At 46.5% G+C, this 22,198-nt stretch overlaps 2 protein-coding genes across 5 annotated transcripts in view; one reads left to right on the plus strand and one right to left on the minus strand.

The window, feature by feature from the left end:
• LOC131515286 (histone H2B type 1-C/E/F/G/I) overlaps positions 1–22,198 on the plus strand; it is a 79,394-nt gene that overhangs the window by 42,515 nt on the left and 14,681 nt on the right. The window lies entirely within an intron of this gene.
• Positions 7,996–22,104, minus strand: LOC131515276 (histone H2A type 1-C). 3 transcript variants are annotated; one of them, XM_058736024.1, is made up of 2 exons: positions 21,531–22,104; positions 7,996–10,131 (listed from the first exon to the last, which is right to left on the minus strand). In XM_058736024.1, the coding sequence occupies exon 1, from the start codon at positions 22,043–22,045 to the stop codon at positions 21,653–21,655; it is 393 nt and encodes a 130-aa protein (XP_058592007.1). In that variant the 5' UTR covers positions 22,046–22,104; the 3' UTR covers positions 7,996–10,131; positions 21,531–21,652. The 3 variants fall into 3 exon arrangements, with proteins under 3 accessions (XP_058592007.1, XP_058592006.1, XP_058592005.1); XM_058736023.1 differs by having other exon boundaries at positions 7,996–17,735; XM_058736022.1 differs by having other exon boundaries at positions 7,996–18,014.

Raw genomic sequence — 22,198 nt, forward strand, 5'->3', positions numbered from 1 at the left:
GTGTGTGTGTACTTGTATTTTAAGTTTAGATTCCAAAGTCTTTCTTCAGATGATTCTGAACCAGTAACTCCAGGGACTCTCAGAATATCTAACAAGTCCTAGGTTCCCTCTGATGCCCAGCTGAGTCTGGGAACTACTGCTGTCCCTGGAGGTGACCAACAGGTCAAACCTGTTTTCTGTCATGTGAGGGTTCCTGCAGATTTCTGGACTTGCCTGTGACATGCCAGACGTGACCCCAGGTTGAGAGGGTGTGTTGCAGCAATCCAACCCTGACTCCCTTGGATTCCCACCTGACTGGGCACTCAAGTGGGCTCTGGAAGGTGAGAAAGTGACGGCAAAGGCTCCCATGCTTCATGATTTTCCATCCACATGGGGTGGATAAGCCTTGGTTTCGTGTGGACCCCCAGAAGCCCCTAGTATGGCATCTCGGCTCCTCATCCTGTTTTATCATTTTTTTTTTTAATTTTTAAAAATGCTTACTTATTTTGAGAGAGCGAGCGTGCGCATGCAGGTGGGGGAGGGGCAGAGAGCGAGAGGGAGACAGAGAATCCCAAGCAGGCTTCAGGCTCTGAGCTGTCAGTGCAGACCCTGCAGTGGGGCTCGAACCCACAGACCTTGAGACCATAGCCTGAGCCGAAGTCGGAAGCTTAAGGGACTGAGCCACCAGGTGCCCCTCTCACTTTATCATTCTCAATAAAAGCTACCCTTTCCACTTACTGGTCATTGTACTCTGTGCTACCTACATTCTTACTTGGTCAATGTAACCATCCCTAGCCTGGGCTGTTGTCCCTATTTTACAAAGGAGCATATGGACTTGCACCGGCTAAGGACTTCTGAGCAGGCTGTTGCTGACAGGTACATCTAGGTTTCCAGCTCACATCTGTCTGACTTCAAAGTATGTGCTCTTAATGTGTTTTCCAGACTGTAGGTCTGAATAATCACTAGAGGTTGTGAAATCAATTTAGTAGCACAGGCCACATGTTTCTCTTTCTTTCTTTCTTTCTTTCTTTCTTTCTTTCTTTCTTTCTTTTTTCTTTCTTTCTTTCTTTCTTTCTTTCTTTCTTTCTTTCTTTCTCTCTCTCTCTCTCTCTCCCTCCCTTCCTCCATCTTTCTTTCTTTCTTTCTTTCTTTCTTTCTTTCTTTCTTTCTTTCTTTCATTCTTTCTCTCTCTCTCTCTCCCTCCCTTCCTCCATCTTTCTTTCTTTCTTTCTTTCTTTCTTTCTTTCTTTCTTTCTTTCTGAACTAGACTAGAATATCCAATACCAGTGCCCAATGCCTGTGGCTTCAGTTATGCACTCAGTTCTTTGACTGTGTGCTGATGCCTCCCATGTGAAACGTATTTTTTGCTGTGTGGGATCATAGGCTAGAGTGGGAGGAGCCTTCCTCATGGAATTTCTTGAACTCATGAAGTATTCTCAAGTTTTTAATCTCTAATGAGCTAAAAGAAAAAAAGGTGGGATTTCCTGATACGGACTTTTTTTTAAGCCTCTAAAAAAAAACCCAAGTGATGGACAATGGGGAGCATGCTGTGAATGGTGGACACGATAGCAATTGTGGGAAGAGGCACAACAATATGATTTGCAGACAAGTTAAAGGCATAGGAAGCTTGTACTTGGTTCTTTTTACTCCATCATTCTGGGTTCCAAGCACTTGACTCTGCACTTGGCTATTTTAATGTTGTCATGAGTGCTTTAGTGAAGACAGAGTTTGGGGATGAGGTGCTTTTTGCAGGACAAATGAGTCCTTCCCGAGTTTCCGCACAGGAGGTGTATTATGTATGCAAAGGATGTGGCACCGTGGACTGTGGTCACTGTGTGGATCACCTTTGGAACTCTGTCTGTTGGGACAGACTTCCCTTCTGTGGACTTTTAATAGGTACTCTATCTTAGCTTTTGGTGTAGAACATTTCTGGCGAATTTTTCATAAAAGGACCTATATGTTACCTTACAAATTCTTATTCTTTCTATCTCATTCAGCCATGTGTGGATTGCACACCATTCAATCCAAGTGTGGATTGCACACCCTAGATTATTGACTTGCAACATTGTTTGGAACTATAAAACGTCAGGGAGAACTTTATTATCAACCCATAAGAGAACGTTGAAATGAACTAGGGTACACTTGCAATACGTAAGAATACGAAGCTACAGAAATGGGTAAGAACGATCTCTTGAAAGTAATAAGGAGCAAGTTCTAGGATGTATGGCTAAGTGAAAAAGCCAAGTGCAAAAGAGTATCCATAGTATGACACCCTCCATAGGAGAAAGAAGAGGACATAAGAAAACACACCTTCTGCTTATTTGTGCGGAAGATGTACAGGAAGGATAAACCAAAAATAAAGGAGATGGGTTATCTATGGCAGTGGGGGAGAGTTAGAAAGGAGTATAAAGAAGGGAGAAAGAGGAACAGAGCGTCAGGGTGAAGAGGGAGTAACGGTTTATTGAATATGTCTGTTGGTGTAACTGACTCTTCCAACTATAGTAATGTTACATGTACCAGTAAAATAAACTGTTAAAAGCGATAGGGTTGGGGAAGCAACCCAGCACATCTGGCCTTTAAGCATCATTCTCCAATAAAAAGAACCAGGGCTCCTTGGATAAGTGGTTGATTCCAAGGAGGGAGCAGGCAAAAGACAGGATGGGCCTGGAACATCTTGTGGTACCAGAAGACAAGGAAACGTTTTCTAAAAGACGGAAACTTTGAAAAAAACATGGCGGCCAGTCTCAAGGAGCTACTAATGACCAAAGCTGCTGCCATTTGAGCAACAAAATAAAAATCGGTAACGTTGGACTTTTTTAGCTCCCTAGAATAAAATATGTATCCATAAGTACATACATACGTCATGAGAAAGACAACTCTCCCTCATCGCGCATACAATCCACACGTGGATGCTAAAATCGCCAGGTGGAAGTTTAAGGAGCATCGTTTTCAGTCTGAGTGTCTTCCCTAAGACACCTATCAACTACGAAGACAAAGGTAACAAGTTTACAGTGGTTAACCCCAGAAGACATCCCTTAACCAAGTGAGCAAGGTAAATTTGACAAGTAATAGGACATATGGACATCACTAACTCCTTGCAGTGAGAAAACACCCATTTTGGGGATATTTCCTGGCAGAAATGCATAAGCTCACTCTAATGATAAGGAAACATCACACAAATTCAAATCGAGTGGCATTCTTTGAAATAACTCATCAGTAGTCCTCAAAAGTGTGAAGGTCAGGAGAGATGAGGACAGACTAAGGAACTATTATAGACCTGAAAATCCTGAGGAAAAACAAGTGAACTCAACGCGGGATCCTGAATAAGACCTTGGAACAGAAAAAGGATACCGGTGGAAAAGTTTGTCAAATTTGAAAAAAAGTCTAAATTTGGTAAATAACATTGTGCCAATGTCCATTTCCTGTTCTTTTGTTTGCTTGTTTGTTTTGTTTTGTCGCATTTCCTGTATTGTCGGTGTTCCTGTACTGTCGTTGTACAGCGGTTATGTAAGACATTAACATTAGGGGCAGCCAGTTGAGTGCTACAAGGGAATTTTTGTACCAGTTTTGTAACTTCTGTATCATCTAAAATTAGTTCAAAATAAAAAGTTTTCTAAGAAAAGTTTCTCTTCACATCTCACCATGTTGTAACACTTTTCATAGAAAGGGAAAACATCCATGTGACATAGATTCTCCATAGTGGTGGAAATGTAGATGACTTTTATTCTTGTGTCCAAGCTTTTATGTTTTTTCCAAGTTTTCACCATAGCCATGGATCCATGAATTACTTTATTATTAGCAAACAACATGCTTCCCTTAAAAATATGATAAAGATTTTTTTTTTGTTTTGTTGTGTTTTTTTGTATGCTAAGTTTCCCAGACACCAGGTAGTACAGGCTGAGACACCATTCTGCTCTTTCTCTGGACTTTCACTGAAATTATTTCTCTGGTTTTTATCTAAGATTTATTATACACATCCATGAACGTTCTGGTTTAGTTTGTCCTGATTTTGAAATGCATATGTGCCGAACCATAGTGCACTTATTCCTCTGTGTCTTGATTATTCCCTCAATAAGAACCACCCTTCTGTATTATTGGTAAGAGAGAGCTCTAGTTGTCGAGTTACACTGTGTTATATTTCATTTATAAACGTGGCCCAATGTATTTACTATCTAGCTTCCTGTGCCTGGACATCCTCCTGGTTAGATGATTAAGCAACTTTAATTTTCCAAAAATGTTTGCCGCAATTTTTCCCGACCCACACTCCCTTCTCCACCGTGTCTTGACTCTTGTGCCCTCATCAAATCTAATTCCTGTCCCCTCGAGGCTGAGTGAACTTGTGACAGCTCACACCAAGAGGGTGGGGGGATTGAGGCTGTGTGACTTCCGAGCCCAGGTCGTACGGAGCAACCAGCTTTTGCCTTATTTGCTGGAGCCCTCAGGCTTGCTCTCTGAGCTATCTCAGAAGAATTTTGGTGATTCTGAGGCCACCAGGCTGTGAGGAAACCAACCTCTGTTGGAGACCAAGTTTGGACACTCTGGTTGGCTGTCTTAATATTTGAACCATCCTACTTCCAGGACCAGAAATATGAGAGGAGGCTCCAGGTTATTCCAACTGACAGTGGTCAAGTCTTTTCATCTGAAGTCCCAAACATAATGGCAGAGATCCAAGCCAGCTCCGTTCTTCTCTATCTAAATCCCTGGTCCAAAGTCTGTGGGCATAACAAAATGGCGGTTGTTTTTAGCAATTAAGTTTTGAGATATTTTGTAACTTGAACAGTAATGATTTCAGTTTATTTTCATGGAACTTATTAGCTGATCAGTGGCCTTAAAAACATTTTGGTCATAGCCTGCATCAAGAAACACGTCTTACAGCCTTATATTCACCCTGGCCTACTCCTTGTCCTGCGTGTCCTAACTGAAGACAAAACAAAAGTAATAGGTATGTTTTTTTCTGTGCAATTTGCTCTGCTACTGTCTCTTCACTCCCTTCCCCTCCCTCCCCTCCCTTCCCTTTCAGTCCCTTCCCTTCTTTCTCCTCTCTTCTCTATTTAATTTCAACGAAGTTGACTACTGGCAACTAAACTGCTTTTATAAATAATAGGTCTCAATCAGCAGACTGAAGGAAATCTGTGCTAGAGGCTGCAGTTTAAGAGGTGATCTCAAACTCATTTTTATACCTTACAGAGTGTGCGTGTATTTCTATATCTATCTTACATATTTACATCGGTATATATATGTACCTACATGTATTTTAAGTTCTGAACTCAGTCAAGTTGTTCTACGTTGGCCCGAGGCTAAATAAATCAGTGAAATAAAGATAAAAAATATGGGAAGAGAAAATCTAAGAAATCTAAACTTAATTTGGATGTTGAAGCACATTAAGTCTCCATGAATCCATCTTGTTTCAAGATGAAAGCCTGAGAGAGGTCAGGGACTTGTCCTCTGTGTTACCAGCAAGGAGATCCTCTGGAATCTGGATGCAGGAAGGATCCTTGAAAAAGGTGGAGGTGGAGAGCATTTTGGATCTGGGGGTGAGGTGAAGGATTGGGGTGTCTTTTCTTGGACTGGAAGTGCATAAAAGTATAAAGCATAAGTGTCTACATATATACTCTGAAGAGTCAAAACACAGATCCCTTAATCCTGGCAAAAATCCCAACAAATACCGTCTTCTGTCTGGAAAGAGAGTGCCTAGAGAAACAATGACTTCAGAGATATTAACTACCTCTTTATTAACCTTAACATTGAACTCATAATCATTGTCTAACTCAGTATCTTCGGCATCCATTTCTTCAAAGATGTCGCCGGTGTCTTTAGAAGAGATGGTTCAATGAATAAGAATAGGTTGCATCTGGCCTTCTTGCATATCTCTACTCTGTTCTTCACTTTCCCTCTTTATCCATCATAATTCTGATTATTATTTCCTCATTTTCCCTTTACTTTTCCTCTTCACTCCCCCTGCATTATATGCATTTGCTGGTTTGTAAATGTAAGATCTATATATTTACACAGGTTGTTCATTCATACATGGTGGCAGTTTGGCATAATGGCAGACTCTTTTATAGTTATCTACTGCTGCATAACAAAATTTCCCAACCTTTAATGGCTTAAAATAATAACAAGGATTTACTATCTCACACAGTTTCCATGGGTCAGAAATTTGGAGATGACTTTACTGGGTAGTTTTTTTTAAGTTTATTTATTGTGACAGAGAGAGAGAAGGGGAGCAGCAGAGAGAGGGGGGGAGAGAAAGAATCCCAAGAAGGCTCCGTACTGTCAAGGCAGAGCCCAACGCAAGGCTTGAATTCACGAACCGTGACATGATGACCTGAGCTGAAGTTGAGAGTTGGACACTCAACTGACTGAGCCACCCAGGCACCGCTTAACTGGGTAGTTTTGACTTGAGATATCTGATGAGACTGGAGTCAAGATATTAACTGGAAGTGGAGTCATCTGAAGACTTGACTGGGGCTGGAAGACCCAATTCCCAGATGGCTCTCATGGCTGCCAAGTCAGTGCTGGCTATTGGGCAGAAGGCCTCAGTTCTTTGGCCTCTCCGTAGGTCTGCTCCAGGACTCCCTGGAGTGGCACCTAACTTCCTCAAAAGTGAGTGATCCAAGAGAGCAAAACTGAAGTCACAGTACCTTTTATGACCTAATTTCAGAAGCCACGGTATTATATTACTTACATAGGTCAGTGTATCCAGTTTGGGGAGGGAATGATCCAAGCGTGTGTGTGCATACTGGAAGGTAAGATTACCAGGGCCATCTTGGAACCTGGCTGTCACAGTTCTGAAGGCAGATGACTCCATTTCAAATTCAAATCCTGTCACTTACTAGATTTATGAGTTTAAGAAATTTTCTAACCTCTATTTCTCAGTTGTCTCATGTTCAAAATTTGGATGACAATAGTATATGGTAGATCGTATTACTACTCCCAAATTTTTGCTGCATATTTGGGAGGATTACACATCCCTGCCCATCAATATGGATTTACAATATGCCTCCCCATATGAAGAGTACATTTCTCCTCCACATCAACATAAGTCATTGCCACAGGAGTGGCTTTGGTTGGTAAAATATTATAAGAGACGTGTGCCCACTTCCCAGAAAAATCATTAACAGCAATAAGATCCCTTTATGTCGCATTCAGCCTGGGTCCCTCCATGAAGAAAACATGGAACAGAGCCATGGCAGATCCACTAAGAAATACAGTGTGAGTCGGAAATAACCTTTGCTATTGCTATGAACTAAGATTTGGGGGTTGTTTGTTTCTAATCTGGCAAAAATCTCATAGATACAACTATTATCTACTTTGTAGGAGTGTTGCTAAGATCAGATGAGGTCATTTTTTTGAAGCGATTTAACAGTCTAGGGCCATATGCACCCTGAATGCACCTGATCTCATCTGAAGTGATTTCACAATGTTTGACACATAGTAAGTGACCATATATGTTACTTTTTAAAAAAATTCTTTTATGTTTTATTTTTTATTTTTGAGAGAGAAAGAGGGACAGTGTGATCGGCGGAGGGGCAGAGAGAGAGGGAGGCACAGAATCTGAAGCTGGCTCCCGGCTCCGAGCTGTCAGCACAGAGCCTGACGTGGGGTTCGAACTCATGAACGGTGAGATCATGACCTGAGCCGACTGAGCTCAACTGACTGAGCCACCCAGGCGCCCTGATATATGTTACTTTTTAATCCTAAATTCACATGAACTGAGTTTATAAGCCATACCATTAACTAATGTATAATGAGATACACTTGATATTAAATAAAGTATCAGATGTGTGCTTAATTTCTGGTCAGGAGATCAAGGTACAGATTAGAGGATATATTTTGAGCTGGACTTCCAGCAGCATGAGGACCCGGGCAGATATTTAGGACTAGAAAACGCTGTAAACACTGCTCTGCACGTTAGTTGTTCAAGGAAGATCAGTGTTTGTCAGCTGTGTTTGGTCCCACTGTTTCCCAGTGGATGAGTATAGTCCGGTTAAAAAAGAGAAGGCACTCTAAGGATTTCATACAGATGGAATTTAATTGAGATAATTATATAAACGGGTGATGAAAGAGTTGAGAAACCAAAAGAGGGGTGGGGAGTAACCAAACGATATGTGGCAGCAGGAAGTTGTGTGTCTCCCAGGGCTCCTGGGACAAAGGGAGGAAGAGGTGTTAACTCCTATTAACTAGGAGCTGGGGCTGGAACCCCCCAGTGTAGCTGGAACAGCACAGGCTGGTAAGGCAGGAGCTCAGACCACAAAGTGAAGGCCCTCTGATGAGACAGAGCCATAGAGTACCAACTGGGGAGACCCTAGGAAGTGAAGAGGGAAGGGAGAAGTGCCCAGTCTCACCAACATGGCCTACCAGCGTCTCCAATGGTCAAAACTACTGGAAACCAGAGAGCAAGGGAGCCTGGGAAATGTAGTTTCCAGGGACATTCAGAAATGTAAATACTTGGGCAATTTTTGATGCCTGAGCACATGACCCAACCTGCACCCAACCAGGCCTGTGTGTGTGAGAACTCAGAGATACTCTTCCATTTCTAAAGATACTGGATCAAGAAGACAGTTTCACCTTGTTTTAAACGGGTCGTGATATAGTCCGTGTGGTGGGCATCCTCTAACGTGACCCTGTGCCTCTGAGGGTTCACACCCTCGGGTTATCCGTTTTCTGTGACTGTGCGCTGCCCTTGGGGACTTGCTAGGAACAAGTAGAATGGGTCAGAAGCGATGGCGGGTCCCTTTTCACATTAAGTTCCCAAAAGTTGTGGCCCCTGTCTGGGGCCCTCACTTGTGCCCTCTCTCATGCTCACTCCCTCAGAAGAAAGTCAAGCTGTAAGCTGTCCGGTTGGAAGGCCCACAAGACAAGAAACAACCAACGAGGACTTGAGCCCCTGAGTCTAACAGTCCTCGAGGGTCTGAATCCTGCCAACAGCCATGTACACGGGTTTGTGAGTGGATTGATCCCACACTGGGCCTTTGCTACACACTGGGCCCCACTACAGCCATTGCTGTAGACCCACCACATCTTCAAAGCAGCCTGTGAGACAGCCAGAGGGCCCGGCATGGCCAAGTTCCGGTCCTGAAGTGGCCAAGTTTGGGGATAATTGGTGACGTGGTCATAGAGAATGGATACACCAAGAGATGAACCAAGCTCATAGATAAGGGGAAAAGAAAGGAGGAGGGGGCATTATTTTCAGTGTCTACTATACGCCCAGTACATTATCTCCACTTAACCTTGACATCCATCCCCCAAGGCAGGTGATAAGACTGGTTCCATTTTCCAGACAAGGAAAAACTGAGGATAAAAAGGGGAAATGGTTTGCTCTCGGTCACATAGTGTTGCAAAGGAGGGGCTGACGTATGGCCAAACCTGTGTCTTTACTTCCATTATCCCACAGGGTCCCAGAAATCACAGTGTCCAGCCTTCACGGCTGCTGTCCGTCTCCTTTGGGTTGGGCACAAAGAAAAAGAACAAATTGTTCAATATCAGGTATCTTCTTGCTTCCTTAAAGTTGAACGTCTCTCTCAGAAGTTCTCTCTCTCAGAATGACAAGAATCACCAAAAAGTAACAAATGAGTAGGGCCTCATTTCTGGTGTTCCTTGGTTAAAGACTAAGCTACAAGAGGCCATTACAAGATGGGAGTGGCAACCAAGTCAACTCAAACGAACCTCCAAAGCGACAGGCGGTTCACAACTCCTTGGGCCAGTAGACCCCGGGTGTCAGTGCGTAACGAAAAATGACGACACGGGCAAGTTCCCTATGTCTCTGTGTCCCTAGGTCTCTGGGATCATAAGAGCACCTACCTCATAAACTCCTTATGAAGATAAAAGAAGGTAGTGCTCGGCACGCAGTGAATATTATAATCTACTTCCTGCAATGAGGCAGGAGCTACATCCGTCACAATCTAACGCTAATTTGGAGAGCGGTGAATTTGGGTAGAAGGGCAATTTGTCCGATTCTGAGGCCCAGCTTCTGAGCTACAGGTGAGATCCCGGCAGCGAGGTTCCTGATGATGGAGCCAGAGTACCGCTGTGCACCTGCTGTTCCGCCACAGGGACGCGGGCGCCCGAAGCCGAGCTGAGCCTGGGTCCCCCTGGAGCATCCATGGAGCATGGTGGTGGCGGGTCTCCACGTATGTCAACACCGACCACCTAGTGTGAAAACAAGAAATTACTTTCATGGGTTTTTGTGAATTTTTTTTAGTTTAATTAAAAAATCTTTTAAGTGTATTTACTTATTTTGAGAGAGACAGAGCTGTGTGAGCAGGGGAAGGGCAGAGAGAGAGAGAGAGAGACAAAGAGAGAGAGAGAGAAAGAGAGAGAGAAAGAAGGAGAGAGAGAGAGAAAGAGGTCCCAGGCAGGCTCAGAGCCTGACGTGGGGCTTGAACTCGCAAAACCATGAAATCATGACCTGAGCCGAAACAGAGAGTCAGAAGCTTAACTGACTGAGCCTTCCAGCTTCCCCCACAAGGATGCTTTCAAAAAGTGTTCCTTGAAAGATAGTTGATGGTACGTGGAGAGGAAAGAGATTGCGGGCAGAGGAGGGACGGTAGAAAGGGGACCTACAGGAGATAAATGGGAAATTATAGAAACAGTAATTGGTTTTTAGCTTTCATGAAGGACATTGGAGAAGACAGACACAAGGCGATTTCCATCATGATCAAAAAGTTAGATCTAGGCCCTTAATGGAAGCTCCTTTCCACTCCTTTCCACTGACTTCAACCTCTAGAGGTCATGCGACTCCGACCAGGCCTTCCTATTTGGGGCCTCTGGTGGTCTTGGCTGTGGCCCCTGGAACTAGGGGGGTGGGCAGAAGTCTGCCAGGGCACTGGCTGTTCTCATGCAACGCTCAGGGCTCATCTCTGGGGAAGGAGGGGCGCATCCCTGGTGCCGAGGGCCGGTGCTCCCCAAGGGCACCCACTGCCTGTGCTGTTCCCTCAGTAGAAAAAACACGAAAGCAGACTTGAATAGGGAGAAGAAACATTTTCTGTGTGGGCGTCAGCTGCGAACGCCAGCCTCCCAGCACTTGGGAACATTGGCTGATCTTCCCACGGGGAAAGAAGCAGCCATTGTTCTCAGTTTATCACCAGGCAACCCCGAGGAAGTCCCTGGGGTCACTGCTTAAACAGCCCTGCTGTGCCCTAGTGGTGCCTTGCTCGGGGCATTCGGAGCCCGCTGTGCTCACAGCCCTCACTCCCAGCGTCACCACCTGCCAGGCCATGGCCACTCTCCCCCTCTGGAAGTAGGAGAATGATCAGGGAGCAAAAGCCATGAAGGAAGCTAGGGTTAGGGAAGGTGAGCATCTGTCTGTCTGAAGAGTGTGCTAGGTTTCCTCCTACAATTTGGAAAGTAGGCATGAAAACAATACGAAATATACATGGGAGGTACAGATGGGAAACAATACGAAAATACACATGGGAGGTACAGATTATAGGGATTTATTTATCTTTGAAAACCAATTTTTTAATGTTTATTTTTGAGAGAGAAAGAGAGAGTGTGAGCAGGGGAGGGGCAGAGAGAGGGAGGGAGACAGAAGCCGAAGCAGCTCCGAGCTGCCATCACAGAGCCCAACAGGGAGCTCAAACTCCTGAACCGCGAGATCATGACCTGAGCCGAAGTCAGACGCTTAGCCAACTGAACCACTCGGTGGGGGGGGGGGGGGGGGGGGGGGGGGGGTTAGGGTTAGGGTTAGGGTTAGGGTTAGGGTTAGGAGTGTGGGATTTAAATTAGCCCAGAAGCATGGGAAGTGAGACGGGACCTTTCCGGGTAGGAAAATAGTGTGAGCAAACGTGTGTGTCCTCACTGGGGAGGAGCAACGGTTGTTCAAGGTGGCGGTGTGCTGCTCACTGTTTAACAACTGGCTCTCCAGGAGAAAACCAAACACCCTGATGTGTAGCATTTACTAATCCCCATTAGTAACTACTGGTACGGTAAGTAGCAGCGGTTTTAAGGCTACCAGCCCTACACTGAACACAGCGTAGCAAGAGAGGAAGGAAAGATCCAAAATGGCACATAAGTTGTCCACTGGAGGCGTGAGACAGTCAAGACGTCAAGGGCAGAAATATACCTCAGGGTGTGGACGTGTACAAACCACTGATCTCTTTAGCAACCGTGCACAAGGCCAACTGATTCAGGGCCCTGGTCTCTTCACTCACCACCTGCAGGGACTGAGCCAAAGGAAACAGAAGCTTCCTTCTGTGCTCTAAGCTCACTTAGTCTGTCCTCCCCCAGGGCCCATCTACCCAGGACCCTTCTTTTTAATACCCGTCTGCATTTTTCTTTCCTGTGTCAAGGCTGCTCAGATCCCCGGTCGGGGTGAATTCTCCACATCCAGGGAGCGAACCGAGCCCAAAGTGGAGGGGGCAGCGTATGGGGCATCCGTGCCTTGACATCCTCTGCTCTTGGAAAGACAGCTCAGCTGGGTTCGAAAGGCCCACCCGTTCCACTGGGGCTGCTGCTCCCGTACCTGGAAGAGACTTGGGGGGAGGTGAGTGGCGGCATCCGCTGCCATTTCAGCGGTGAATGTCTGCTGGGCCCTCTCTTCTAGAAGCTTCTCCTGCCATGGGCCTAGTTGCCACCAGCAGCAGGTTGTATTCCAGCTTAGCATAAGCCCAGTTACTTCTGTCTCTACAGGCGAAGCCAGCAGATCCCTGAGGGGGATCCCAATATCCTCTCCTGCTTTTGCTTTTCCATATTTGGAAATAGACAGATGGATCGATAGATGATAGATAGATAGACTGTGATGGATCTCTATCCGCATCGTTTCGCGCATGTTTATATTAAGCTTCACGAGCAACACTGTGCTTCCTCGGGTACCATCCCATTGGATTGGTTCTCAAAACTCTGGGAGGCGCTGTCCCATTGTGCAGATGGCAAGTCTGATCTTCAGGGACGGCAGGTGACTTACCCCCAGTCAGACACGTGGTAAGGGGTGGAGCAGAGCTAAGACACAAACCCAAGCAGTTAACTCCAGGTTCCCATGCTTTCCCGGAAGGTCTCACTGCGTGTCTGCTGTGCAACTACATGTATTTGTGTGTGTGTGCCCGTGCACAAGCCACTTTGTATAGACTTGGTACATCGATGCCCCCTTCCCACACCTGCCTGCCTGATGGATTCGCCAGCTGTTTCTGGACTGACCAGTGTATGCCAGGCAACGTCAGTCCCCAGGCTCACAGTGGCCAGCACAGCAATGGCCCAGAGGGCCCCCCAGCCCCCAACACACACAGACTTAGAGCCTAGCAGAGACATTCTTAAAACGTGACCTTAAAAACAAAAAAACAAACAAATAGACAAAAGCTGACCTTGGTTGAAGGAAAAAAAGCAATAGGGAGAAGGGTCGGAGGAAATTGGGAGAGGGTATTTTCTGACTCCTGTGGGCAGGACAGGGCCATGTCACCCGGGAGATGTCTCAAGCAGGTAATTGAGAGCCGGCCTTCCTGCCTCCTTGCACCACCTCATGCCCCGGCAGCAGGCTGGACTTTGGAGACTGTTCCTATTACAACGTATCATCTCTAACTCTCGCAAGCGAAATGGTGTTGAAAGTTACACGATCTTATCCGTGTTGTTCTTTTGAGCTTCAAACAATTCACACGGTCCTCTTTCATTCTTACAGTCACCGTAAGGGAGGCATTGCCTCCATTGTACAGATGAAGAAAGTGAGGTTCAAAATTGCTACCTCGGCTAGGGCCATAGAGTTTCTAAGGCAAAGAACCTTGAGTCTCTCACCCAAGAGTGACGCGTTTCTGTTCACTTTCCACAACCCCAGCAGAACGGGAGGACTGTCAATAGGACGTGCTGTGAATCCGGGTTTATCATCTCGTTTTATACTCCCCCCCGATAGCGGACAGATTACATACACTAAGATGTAGCGACACAGTGCCATCCCACAGGATGGTGTACAGAAAGCTCCCTGTTTTCACATCTGGAAAGTTCTCCAAAATACACTGTTGTAGGAAAAGAGTAAGGGCAGAACAGTGTATACAGTTGGCTCTCTTTCAGCAGTGAAGGCGGGAGGGGGTGGCTTGACTCACATCTGCGTGAGTTAACAGTGCGTAGGTATACAAGGGAATTAATGGTTACCTCGTAGAGTAATCCAGTGGAGGGGTGGATTCTCAATACATACCTTGTTAGTTTGATTTGTTTGAACCCTCTGAATCTATGACTTATTCAAACCATTAGACATATTTCCTACGAGAGAGAGCTTCTCTTCGATAATATTTTCCTGCCTTTACTCTCCTCCCCAAGGTGTACATGCACACACAAAGAAATAAACCCGGAATAAGTTTTCGGGAGGAAAAAAGTTGCAGGTGCAGAATCAGTCAGTCATGACTGAAGATGGCCCCCCATCTATCCATTTATTTCTGAGAACCGATGACTTTCACAGACACTTTCTGGACCCAGACATCTGTGTAGTGAGAAGCTTTGGAAACCGAAGGAAAGATCTGAAACCAAAGTAAATGCCGTTAGGAACTTCTTCCTCGGCCTTTCTCAACACAGGCAGAAAGACCCACAGGCTCATCTCTGGTGTCAGACCTTCTCAGTTGCTCGTATAGAAACTCCCCACGGTCAAGAGGACCCAGGCTCCCAAGGAAGATGCTCTCATTTGTTTTTTAATGTTTATTTATTTTGAGAGAGAGAGAGAGAGAGAACAGGGGAAGGTCAGAGAGAGAGGGAGACACGGAATCCGAAGCAGGCTCCAGGCTCTGAGCTGTCAGCACAGAGCCCGAGGCGTGGCTCGAACCCTCAGACTGTGTGACCATGACCTGAGCCGAAGTCGGACGCTCAACCGACTGAGCCACGCAGGCGCCCCGGAAGATGCTCTCATTTTGCTCTTCAGGCAGCGTTGCCAGATTTGGCGCATAAGAATGCAAGATGCCCGGTGAAATCTGAATTTCAGATAAATAACAATTTTTGTCTTCGCGTAGTACATTTTGTGCAACAGTTTAAAGCATATTTAGTCTTCAACAATCATTTGCTGCTTATCTGACATTCACATGTAACTGAGCATCCTGTATTTTGTTTGGTGACCATACATACTCAGATGCCACCTGGAGGGCATCGAGTAAGTGCCCGTGAACAATTAGAAGGACAAGGAGTGCCTACCAATAGAACTTTCTGGGATGACTGAGGTGCTCTGTATCTTTCTATCCAAGACCGTAGCCACCAGTAACTTGAACTGTAGTTAGTACAACTGAAGCCTGAGTTTTCAATTTAATTTCACTTAATTACTTAATTTAATTATGCTATATTTAAACTGAAAACGTCACATGTGGCCAGTGGCTACTGTGTTGGACACGCAGCTGTAGAACCGTCATGGACCTCCCTCCAAAGTGAGTAACTGGGATTTAAGCCTGGGTGGAGGCTAAAATGGTACATACCCCAGGGATAAACCCTCAAGGCCCTGCGGCTTGGTGACTATTCCATTTCTGGGCACATCTAAGGTCTGTGGTCAGCACGTTCATTCGGGGTATTTACTGAAACTCCACCATGTGGGGAGAATGTAAAGTGCCAGGGCATAGACACGGGTGGGATAGAATCTTCCACAAACAGCCTGGAGAGGAGCGTGTTAACTGGATAATCCGCGCGTTGGAATGTAGGAGCCAGGAGCTGCCCTTCTGTGCAGAGCAGACGCTGTGAGTGGATGAAAAAGCATTGACTTTGTCACACGCACCAGCTGTGTGACTCTTTTCTTTCCAGGATTCCAAGCGAACCCTTAGTAACCACAGACCCAGTAGCACATTAAAGAGGAGAGCACATTCTCAGCCGGCAGAGAAGAGGCCCTTAAAAGAATGAAGGGCTTCCTGAGGGTTATCATGAAGACATTAAGTCTGGGGAGGTTAGTGCACAAAGCCGAAAAGGGGGAGCGTGGCAGGCAAGCGGGGCGCACTTCCCGATCTCGCTGCACACCTGCTAACGGGGCGCGCTGTGGGTGACGGTTAGTGGACAGATCCCTCTCCGCAGACGTGCAGACAACCACGTGCGGGGCTCAGAGAGGGCTCTCTGGGCTACGCCGTCCCCTCCCTGCGCGTTCGGCGGAGTTGAGTGGCCGCCACTTCCCAGACCCTCTGCTGGATGCAGGGAAGGCACAGTGAGAACGCAGAGGGGTCCCGATTTCACGGAGCGGAGGCTGGAAGGGGGAGACGCCAGAGCTGTCAGACCCAATAGGTAAAATGTGGGACTGTCGTTCAAAGAATCTACACAGGGTCACGGCCAGAGAGTGACCTGCCGGAGCAGTGAGCAGAGGGAGGCTTCTTTTTAACTTTACTCTTGATACTTGAAGTTACCAACTTAATACATGCCCATTTTAACACTTTACACTCAGATGCTTGTAAAGGTGAAAAACCTCTCTTCCTATAACCTTACATCATGGGGGCTTGTTTCTAGAAGGTAGATGTCCTCTTTTTTCAAGGGCCAACTTTTTTTTTTTTTTTCCTGTTTGGTTTCCGTCTTTACTTATTTAGAACTGATTTGTTGTACACAAGGCCAAGGGTCTAATACTACATTTAAATAGATATTTCCAGGAGAACTTTTCAAAAGAGTATAGGCCGTGGCAATCCTTCCCCGCCCTCAGTAGTCCTGTTTACTATTTGTTTCCGTGGGTGTCTCTCCATGGATAGGAAAAGGCATCCCGTTATTACTGGTATATACAAAGCTTAACTACAAGAAAGGTTAACTTTTTTACCCCTGATATGCATTGGCCACTTGAATTTATTAAAAAAAATTTTTTTTATGTCTATTTATTTTGTTTTTGAGAGAGAGAAAGAGAGACAGACCGAGCGGGGGAGGGGCAGAGAGAGAGGGAGACACAGAATCGGAAGCAGGCTCCAGGCTCCGAGCCGTCAGCACAGAGCCGGATGCGGGGCTCGAACTCAAGAACCGTGAGATGGTGACCTGAGCCGACGTTGGACGCTTAACCGACTAAGCCACCCAGGCCCCCCTGGCCACTTGAATTTAATAAAAGATACAAAATATCCTGGTTAGTCATTTTCTTCTATTATATTGTCTTAAATCTCCTGGCCTATGTAGTTTATGTCCTGTCTTCTACGGCTTTGTTTCCTGCCTTGCTTAACAATAACACCTGACCCTCAGTGGTCGCGCGCACGCGCGCACACACACACACACAGGCACACACACCCCTGAGGTTAAGATGTTTCCTAAAATGTCATCCAGCATTTGTATTTTGTATCCAGATCTTTGATCTGTCTGGGTAGGTGTGTCAGAACAGGACTGTCTGAAGAAAAGCAGAGTCCTGAAGGGTGAGAGAGAGCTTTCCAGAAGACAAGTCAGGGAACAGGTATTTCGGAGAAAAAGAGCAACAGTGAAAATGTCTTGAAGCAGGAAAGAGCTTGGCAGGTGGAAAGAGACCAGTGTGGCTGGAACAGAAAGATGAAGATAAGTCCGAGAGAAGGCCAGAGGCCAGAGGACAGAGGTGGTCATGGGTGGCCCCTCAGGTCATGGCAAGGAGTGTAGAGAATACCGGAAGACACGTGTTGGGGGTATAGGTGACATGACTTATGGATAGTTTGGATTTGTGGAGAGGAAGGGAAGCGAGGAAGGCTCACCCCCTAAAGTTTTGGCTCAAGCAAATGGATTTAGGGTAGCGTCACTTCCTGAGTGGGAAGGAATAGAGGGAGTAACAGGCTTACCACGTCAACTCCTGTGTCTTAGGTGGATTCAGGCTGAAAAGAGAGTTGCACGTGAAGGAGTTGAGGAGAAACGTGCATACACGCACTTGCACTTCACAGTGGAGGTCGGGGCTGGAGACGTAAAATTGGAAGTTTATTGCGCATAAGACAAGCCTGGGAAACTGCAGACTTGATGGGACATCGGGGACATCGGGGAAAGATCGGGAACAAGTACCAAGCGTCAAGGTTCTGAACTTTAGGGCACGTGGTAGTCTGACCGTGTTGGGATCAATCTTTAACGCAAAGACAATTTGTTATGGTGCAAAGTCAAGTCCTGTGCTTTCGGTTCTGGGTATCACCACCGCCTGGTGTCCCCAAGAGTGAGGAATGTGGGAAAGGGTTAAGCTCCACCTGGCAGACAAACCAGAGGTGACAAAGAGTCTGAGGCTTAGCACACTCACTTCTTTGGGAAACAGCCTCAACTGTAATGACGCGCGTTAGTCCTAAGCCCTGAGATGGTTGCATCCCCTTGCCCCGGCTGCCACACAGGGAAACCACTGCAGTGTAATCAAGTCCCATGAAGTTCAGCTATTTTTTAAGATGCCTACCCTCACTCCATGCCTGTGACTTCACTTTATTTTCAAGTCTGCACTTCTTATTCTCCATTTCAGTACGCATGGGGAGTCCTCAGTTAAATTCCTAGCATCTTCTAATAATATACACGCATATTTAACAGGAATATTTACATTGGTAATTATAACTTAGGATCGACAGATGACAAACCCGTAGGTGGTGATGTAATTGACCTTAATATATGATCTTTCATAATTATAAAATATATCATGCTTATAAAAAAAAACTAGTAAGTGACTGTATAATGGACGGAATAAAGGAAAGGTGCATAGGTGGTTTCAAAATGTAAAAAGGGTTTTTCTAGTTGGTGATGCTGTATCATCCTGGTCTGCATTGTTGGGGATGCCCTAAATAACCAAATAATGATTCAGCTTAGCCTCACATCTCAGTAAATCCCTGAGATCAACTTTTTGTCCCTGGTGTCCAGGTGCCTCCAGTAATTGGAAGGCCTGGGTTTATCATTCTCATCAACTTGCCCCAACTGAAATGGTCCTCCCCAGGACCCTTGAGGCATGGCGGATGGAGACCTGCTCGATGGCTGGAAACCAACCGAAGCTACTGAGAATTTATTGCTCACTGGAGAATTTTCCAAAGGAGTAGCTAGGGCTTTTGGATATAAACAGTGACGTTTCAAAGAGGAAGGAAAAGAAGTATGCTGGAGAGGGGGAGCTAAGACACATCTCTAAGCAGTGTCCTCTGCTTGGGGAACGGCCTCTTGGCTGTCCTCTTAGGTAAGAGCTGGTCAGTTGGCACCTTCTGTGCTTCTCTGAAGCTCCCCAAATAAGATGCCAATGCAAACTAGTTTTTCAGAAGGGATTTCCTACTGTGAAGAGAAGATGCTATTAGCAACCTGTTAGTCTCCTCTGGTGATAAGCAGACCCTCTAGAACAGTGCTTCCTGATGGCCCAGCCACTGACTCAGCTCCACATTTACACACTGCCCAATTTTCAAGTGTTTATCTTATGCAAGGGTCTATGCTGACTGTTAATTTAACAAGATGGGGTCTTTGACTTTAAGGAGGTCTTGCTGAAGAGGAAACAAATAAAATGAACACAATGTATCGTTAACCAAACAATACAGAGTTTTGTTACTGAAGCCCAGAGGGGAGAATTCAAAATCGTATCTTCACTAACTCCTTCTTCATTCACAAGAAATTAGTGTATCAAGTCCCGTAACTCTTTACCGAACGACCTCCTGATTTTTCCCCTTGTTTCAAGTCTAGGGGCTTTTCCTCTGGGTTCGCAGTGCTAACAATACCATGGGTGACCTTCCTCCATTTGTGTAGATTCCAGGGAGAACACCTCTCCTCTTTCCCTTGAATTCTTCACAGTTGAGGATACAACTGGTGACAGTCGGGTACGTGGACAAAGTTAAGCCATTATGTATTGAGTTTTTACCGGTTTCATTATTCCGACAATCATCTATTAAGGGAGCTGTGCTTACAGCAGAACAGCCAGCAGTTAAAGTATTGGCTTCCTGACCTTGGGACTTAGACAAGGTCTAAGTCTATGTTCTGTTCCTGTTACCTAGGCTTTCAAGTGTGGAGAGTGATAGCACTTACCTGTAGATTGTTGGCTTAAATGAATTTTCTGGAAGCAGGTAGGACTATGCCTGACACAGTAAAGTGCTTAGTGTCAGCTGTTGCCCTTGAGTGCCTGTGTTCTAATTTCAGAACCCACACTGCTGAGCCTACTTGTTTCACCACTAGGTGAGCGAAGGTGAACAGGAAGAAATGGAGGCAGGGGGGAATTGACCACGAAGCCCAAGGTCACCCACCTGGTCAGTGCTGGAGCTGGACTCAAAATCAACCTGGAAAGTTCATGAAGAGCATTGCGAGGCTCATATAAAGCAATTCGGACCTAAGGATCCAAGTTCTCCGGCATACGAGAAATTCTGGGTGCAAAGAACCTGGTCCTCTGGGCGGACCCCAGTCTGGATCGCTGCCAGGCCGGAACCTCCCCGTGTGCAGTCTCAGCCCTCCTACCCCTTAGAATCCTTACAAACTCAGAAAACCCTAACGTGTTAGAATCAAGGCGCTCACTTGTTCTGCTGCTATGTCTTCACCAAACTCCCAGACACCCTAGCCCCTTTTTTCCAGGGTGACTATCCGGCTGGGGGAGCGGGAGTCGGGACTCGGGGACGGAGGGAGGTGGGTGGGAGTGGAGGAGGAGGAAGGCTGGGAGGGTGGAAGCTGCTTCCAGACCACTCCAGAAGCGTCACCATTTAGAAAGTGGGAGGCATGTCCATGGGGAACCAGCTTCTGTTTAGATGATCTCCCCTCCCCTCCCCGTGCATATTCCGATACGAATGCTCCTGAAATGCTTCACTGGGAGCTCCAAGAGCGTGTGCAAGAGGCTGTTTCTCCTTGGGCCGCCCGAGTCTCCAAGTGCAGGGGCGTGGGCAACCCGTGGCCCACTCACCCTTCCTGCCTACGAACTTCCCAGAGCACTAACCCAGTCACCCCAAAGAATCACTTGGAGACTCAATCCTAGAAAATAAGATTGCAGGAAGTTTTGCACGGTCCCAGATTGCAGCTTTTGGTGTTGGGTGCAGCTAAATGACTAGATCCTTAGTAGCAACTGCTTTGGAGAGGCCTGTGGCCCGATTCTACCTTTTTTTCAGGCTGCCTTAGGAATCTAGGCATTTGAGCCTCTTGAAATAAAGTGTTAATTGCAGTTGGTTGAAAGTCCAGCACTGCTCTAGGCTAGGGGCTCTAAATGCATTGATTGGCAGAAAGGTCTAACGAAAACACCAATTTTCCACCGTTTATGGATGACAAGACCGAGTACCAGGAGTTAGAATCTGGTTCCAAAGCCAATTGATTTGTAAACAGAAGCCTCAATTCGAATGTGGATTCGGTCAGTATTGTGAACTATCCTGTTCGGGGAAAGCCACTTTTCAGAGACACTTTCCCAGACTTGAAGTTTCAGATAATACTTTGAAAACTTACAGGAGCAGAGGCTAACTCCTTTATAGATTAGTTAAGACGGGTTGCTCGCAGCCCAAGATGAGGCACCTAAGAGACTGGCCAGGGAGTTACCGTGTTACTCGGTTAAGTTTACCTTCAAGGACATCCGAGCAACTTCGCAAGACAACTTAAGAGATCACTGCGGAACTGCGCAGTTAGCCAAGTTTTAAGTTAGGCATTACTATCCGAGGTGCCTAGATTCGTTAAGTCAGGAAGTACAAGCCGTTGTCGGACACTCGATAGGACCGGGCGATTTTAATACCTGGACACTTTTTTTCAAAAGCCGAGGAACCGCACTATCCTGGCTTGGGCTAAAGTCCACTTACCTTTATCGACTTCCCCGCCTTAACCTAAAAAGTGGTATTAGCTCTTCCTTTGAAGTGGTGGGGGGCTCTGAAAAGAGCCTTTGGGTATGAAAGCGCTTCCGGAAACTCAGAGGACTGCCAGATCACTTGCCCTTGGCCTTGTGGTGGCTCTCGGTCTTCTTGGGCAGCAGCACGGCCTGGATGTTGGGCAGGACGCCGCCCTGCGCGATGGTGACGCGGCCCAGCAGCTTGTTGAGCTCCTCGTCGTTGCGGATGGCCAGCTGCAGGTGGCGCGGGATGATGCGCGTCTTCTTGTTGTCGCGGGCCGCGTTGCCCGCCAGCTCCAGGATCTCGGCCGTCAGGTACTCCAGCACGGCCGCCAGGTACACCGGCGCGCCGGCCCCGACCCGCTCGGCGTAGTTGCCCTTGCGGAGCAGGCGGTGCACGCGGCCCACCGGGAACTGCAGCCCGGCGCGAGAAGAGCGAGACTTGGCCTTGGCGCGAGCCTTACCTCCCTGCTTGCCACGTCCAGACATCGTAAGCAACGAAAAGAAACCGCAAGACAAGAGAACCGATCACTTGCCAAAAGACAGCAAGCCAGGAAGTAGGTAAAACACCGCTGCTTTTATAGCCATTTCCTGGGGCTCAAACCTGGTTGCCTGATTGGCTAGTAACGAGTCTCAGTCAAG

Source organism: Neofelis nebulosa, chromosome 6 (assembly GCF_028018385.1).
Source record: "Neofelis nebulosa isolate mNeoNeb1 chromosome 6, mNeoNeb1.pri, whole genome shotgun sequence".
Taxonomy (NCBI): Eukaryota; Metazoa; Chordata; class Mammalia; order Carnivora; family Felidae; genus Neofelis; species Neofelis nebulosa.

What these genes read in the sequence shown, in the direction of transcription:
- LOC131515276 (XM_058736024.1), bottom strand. Translation starts at nt 22,045, where the DNA reads ATGTCTGGACGTGGCAAGCAGGGAGGTAAGGCTCGCGCCAAGGCCAAG.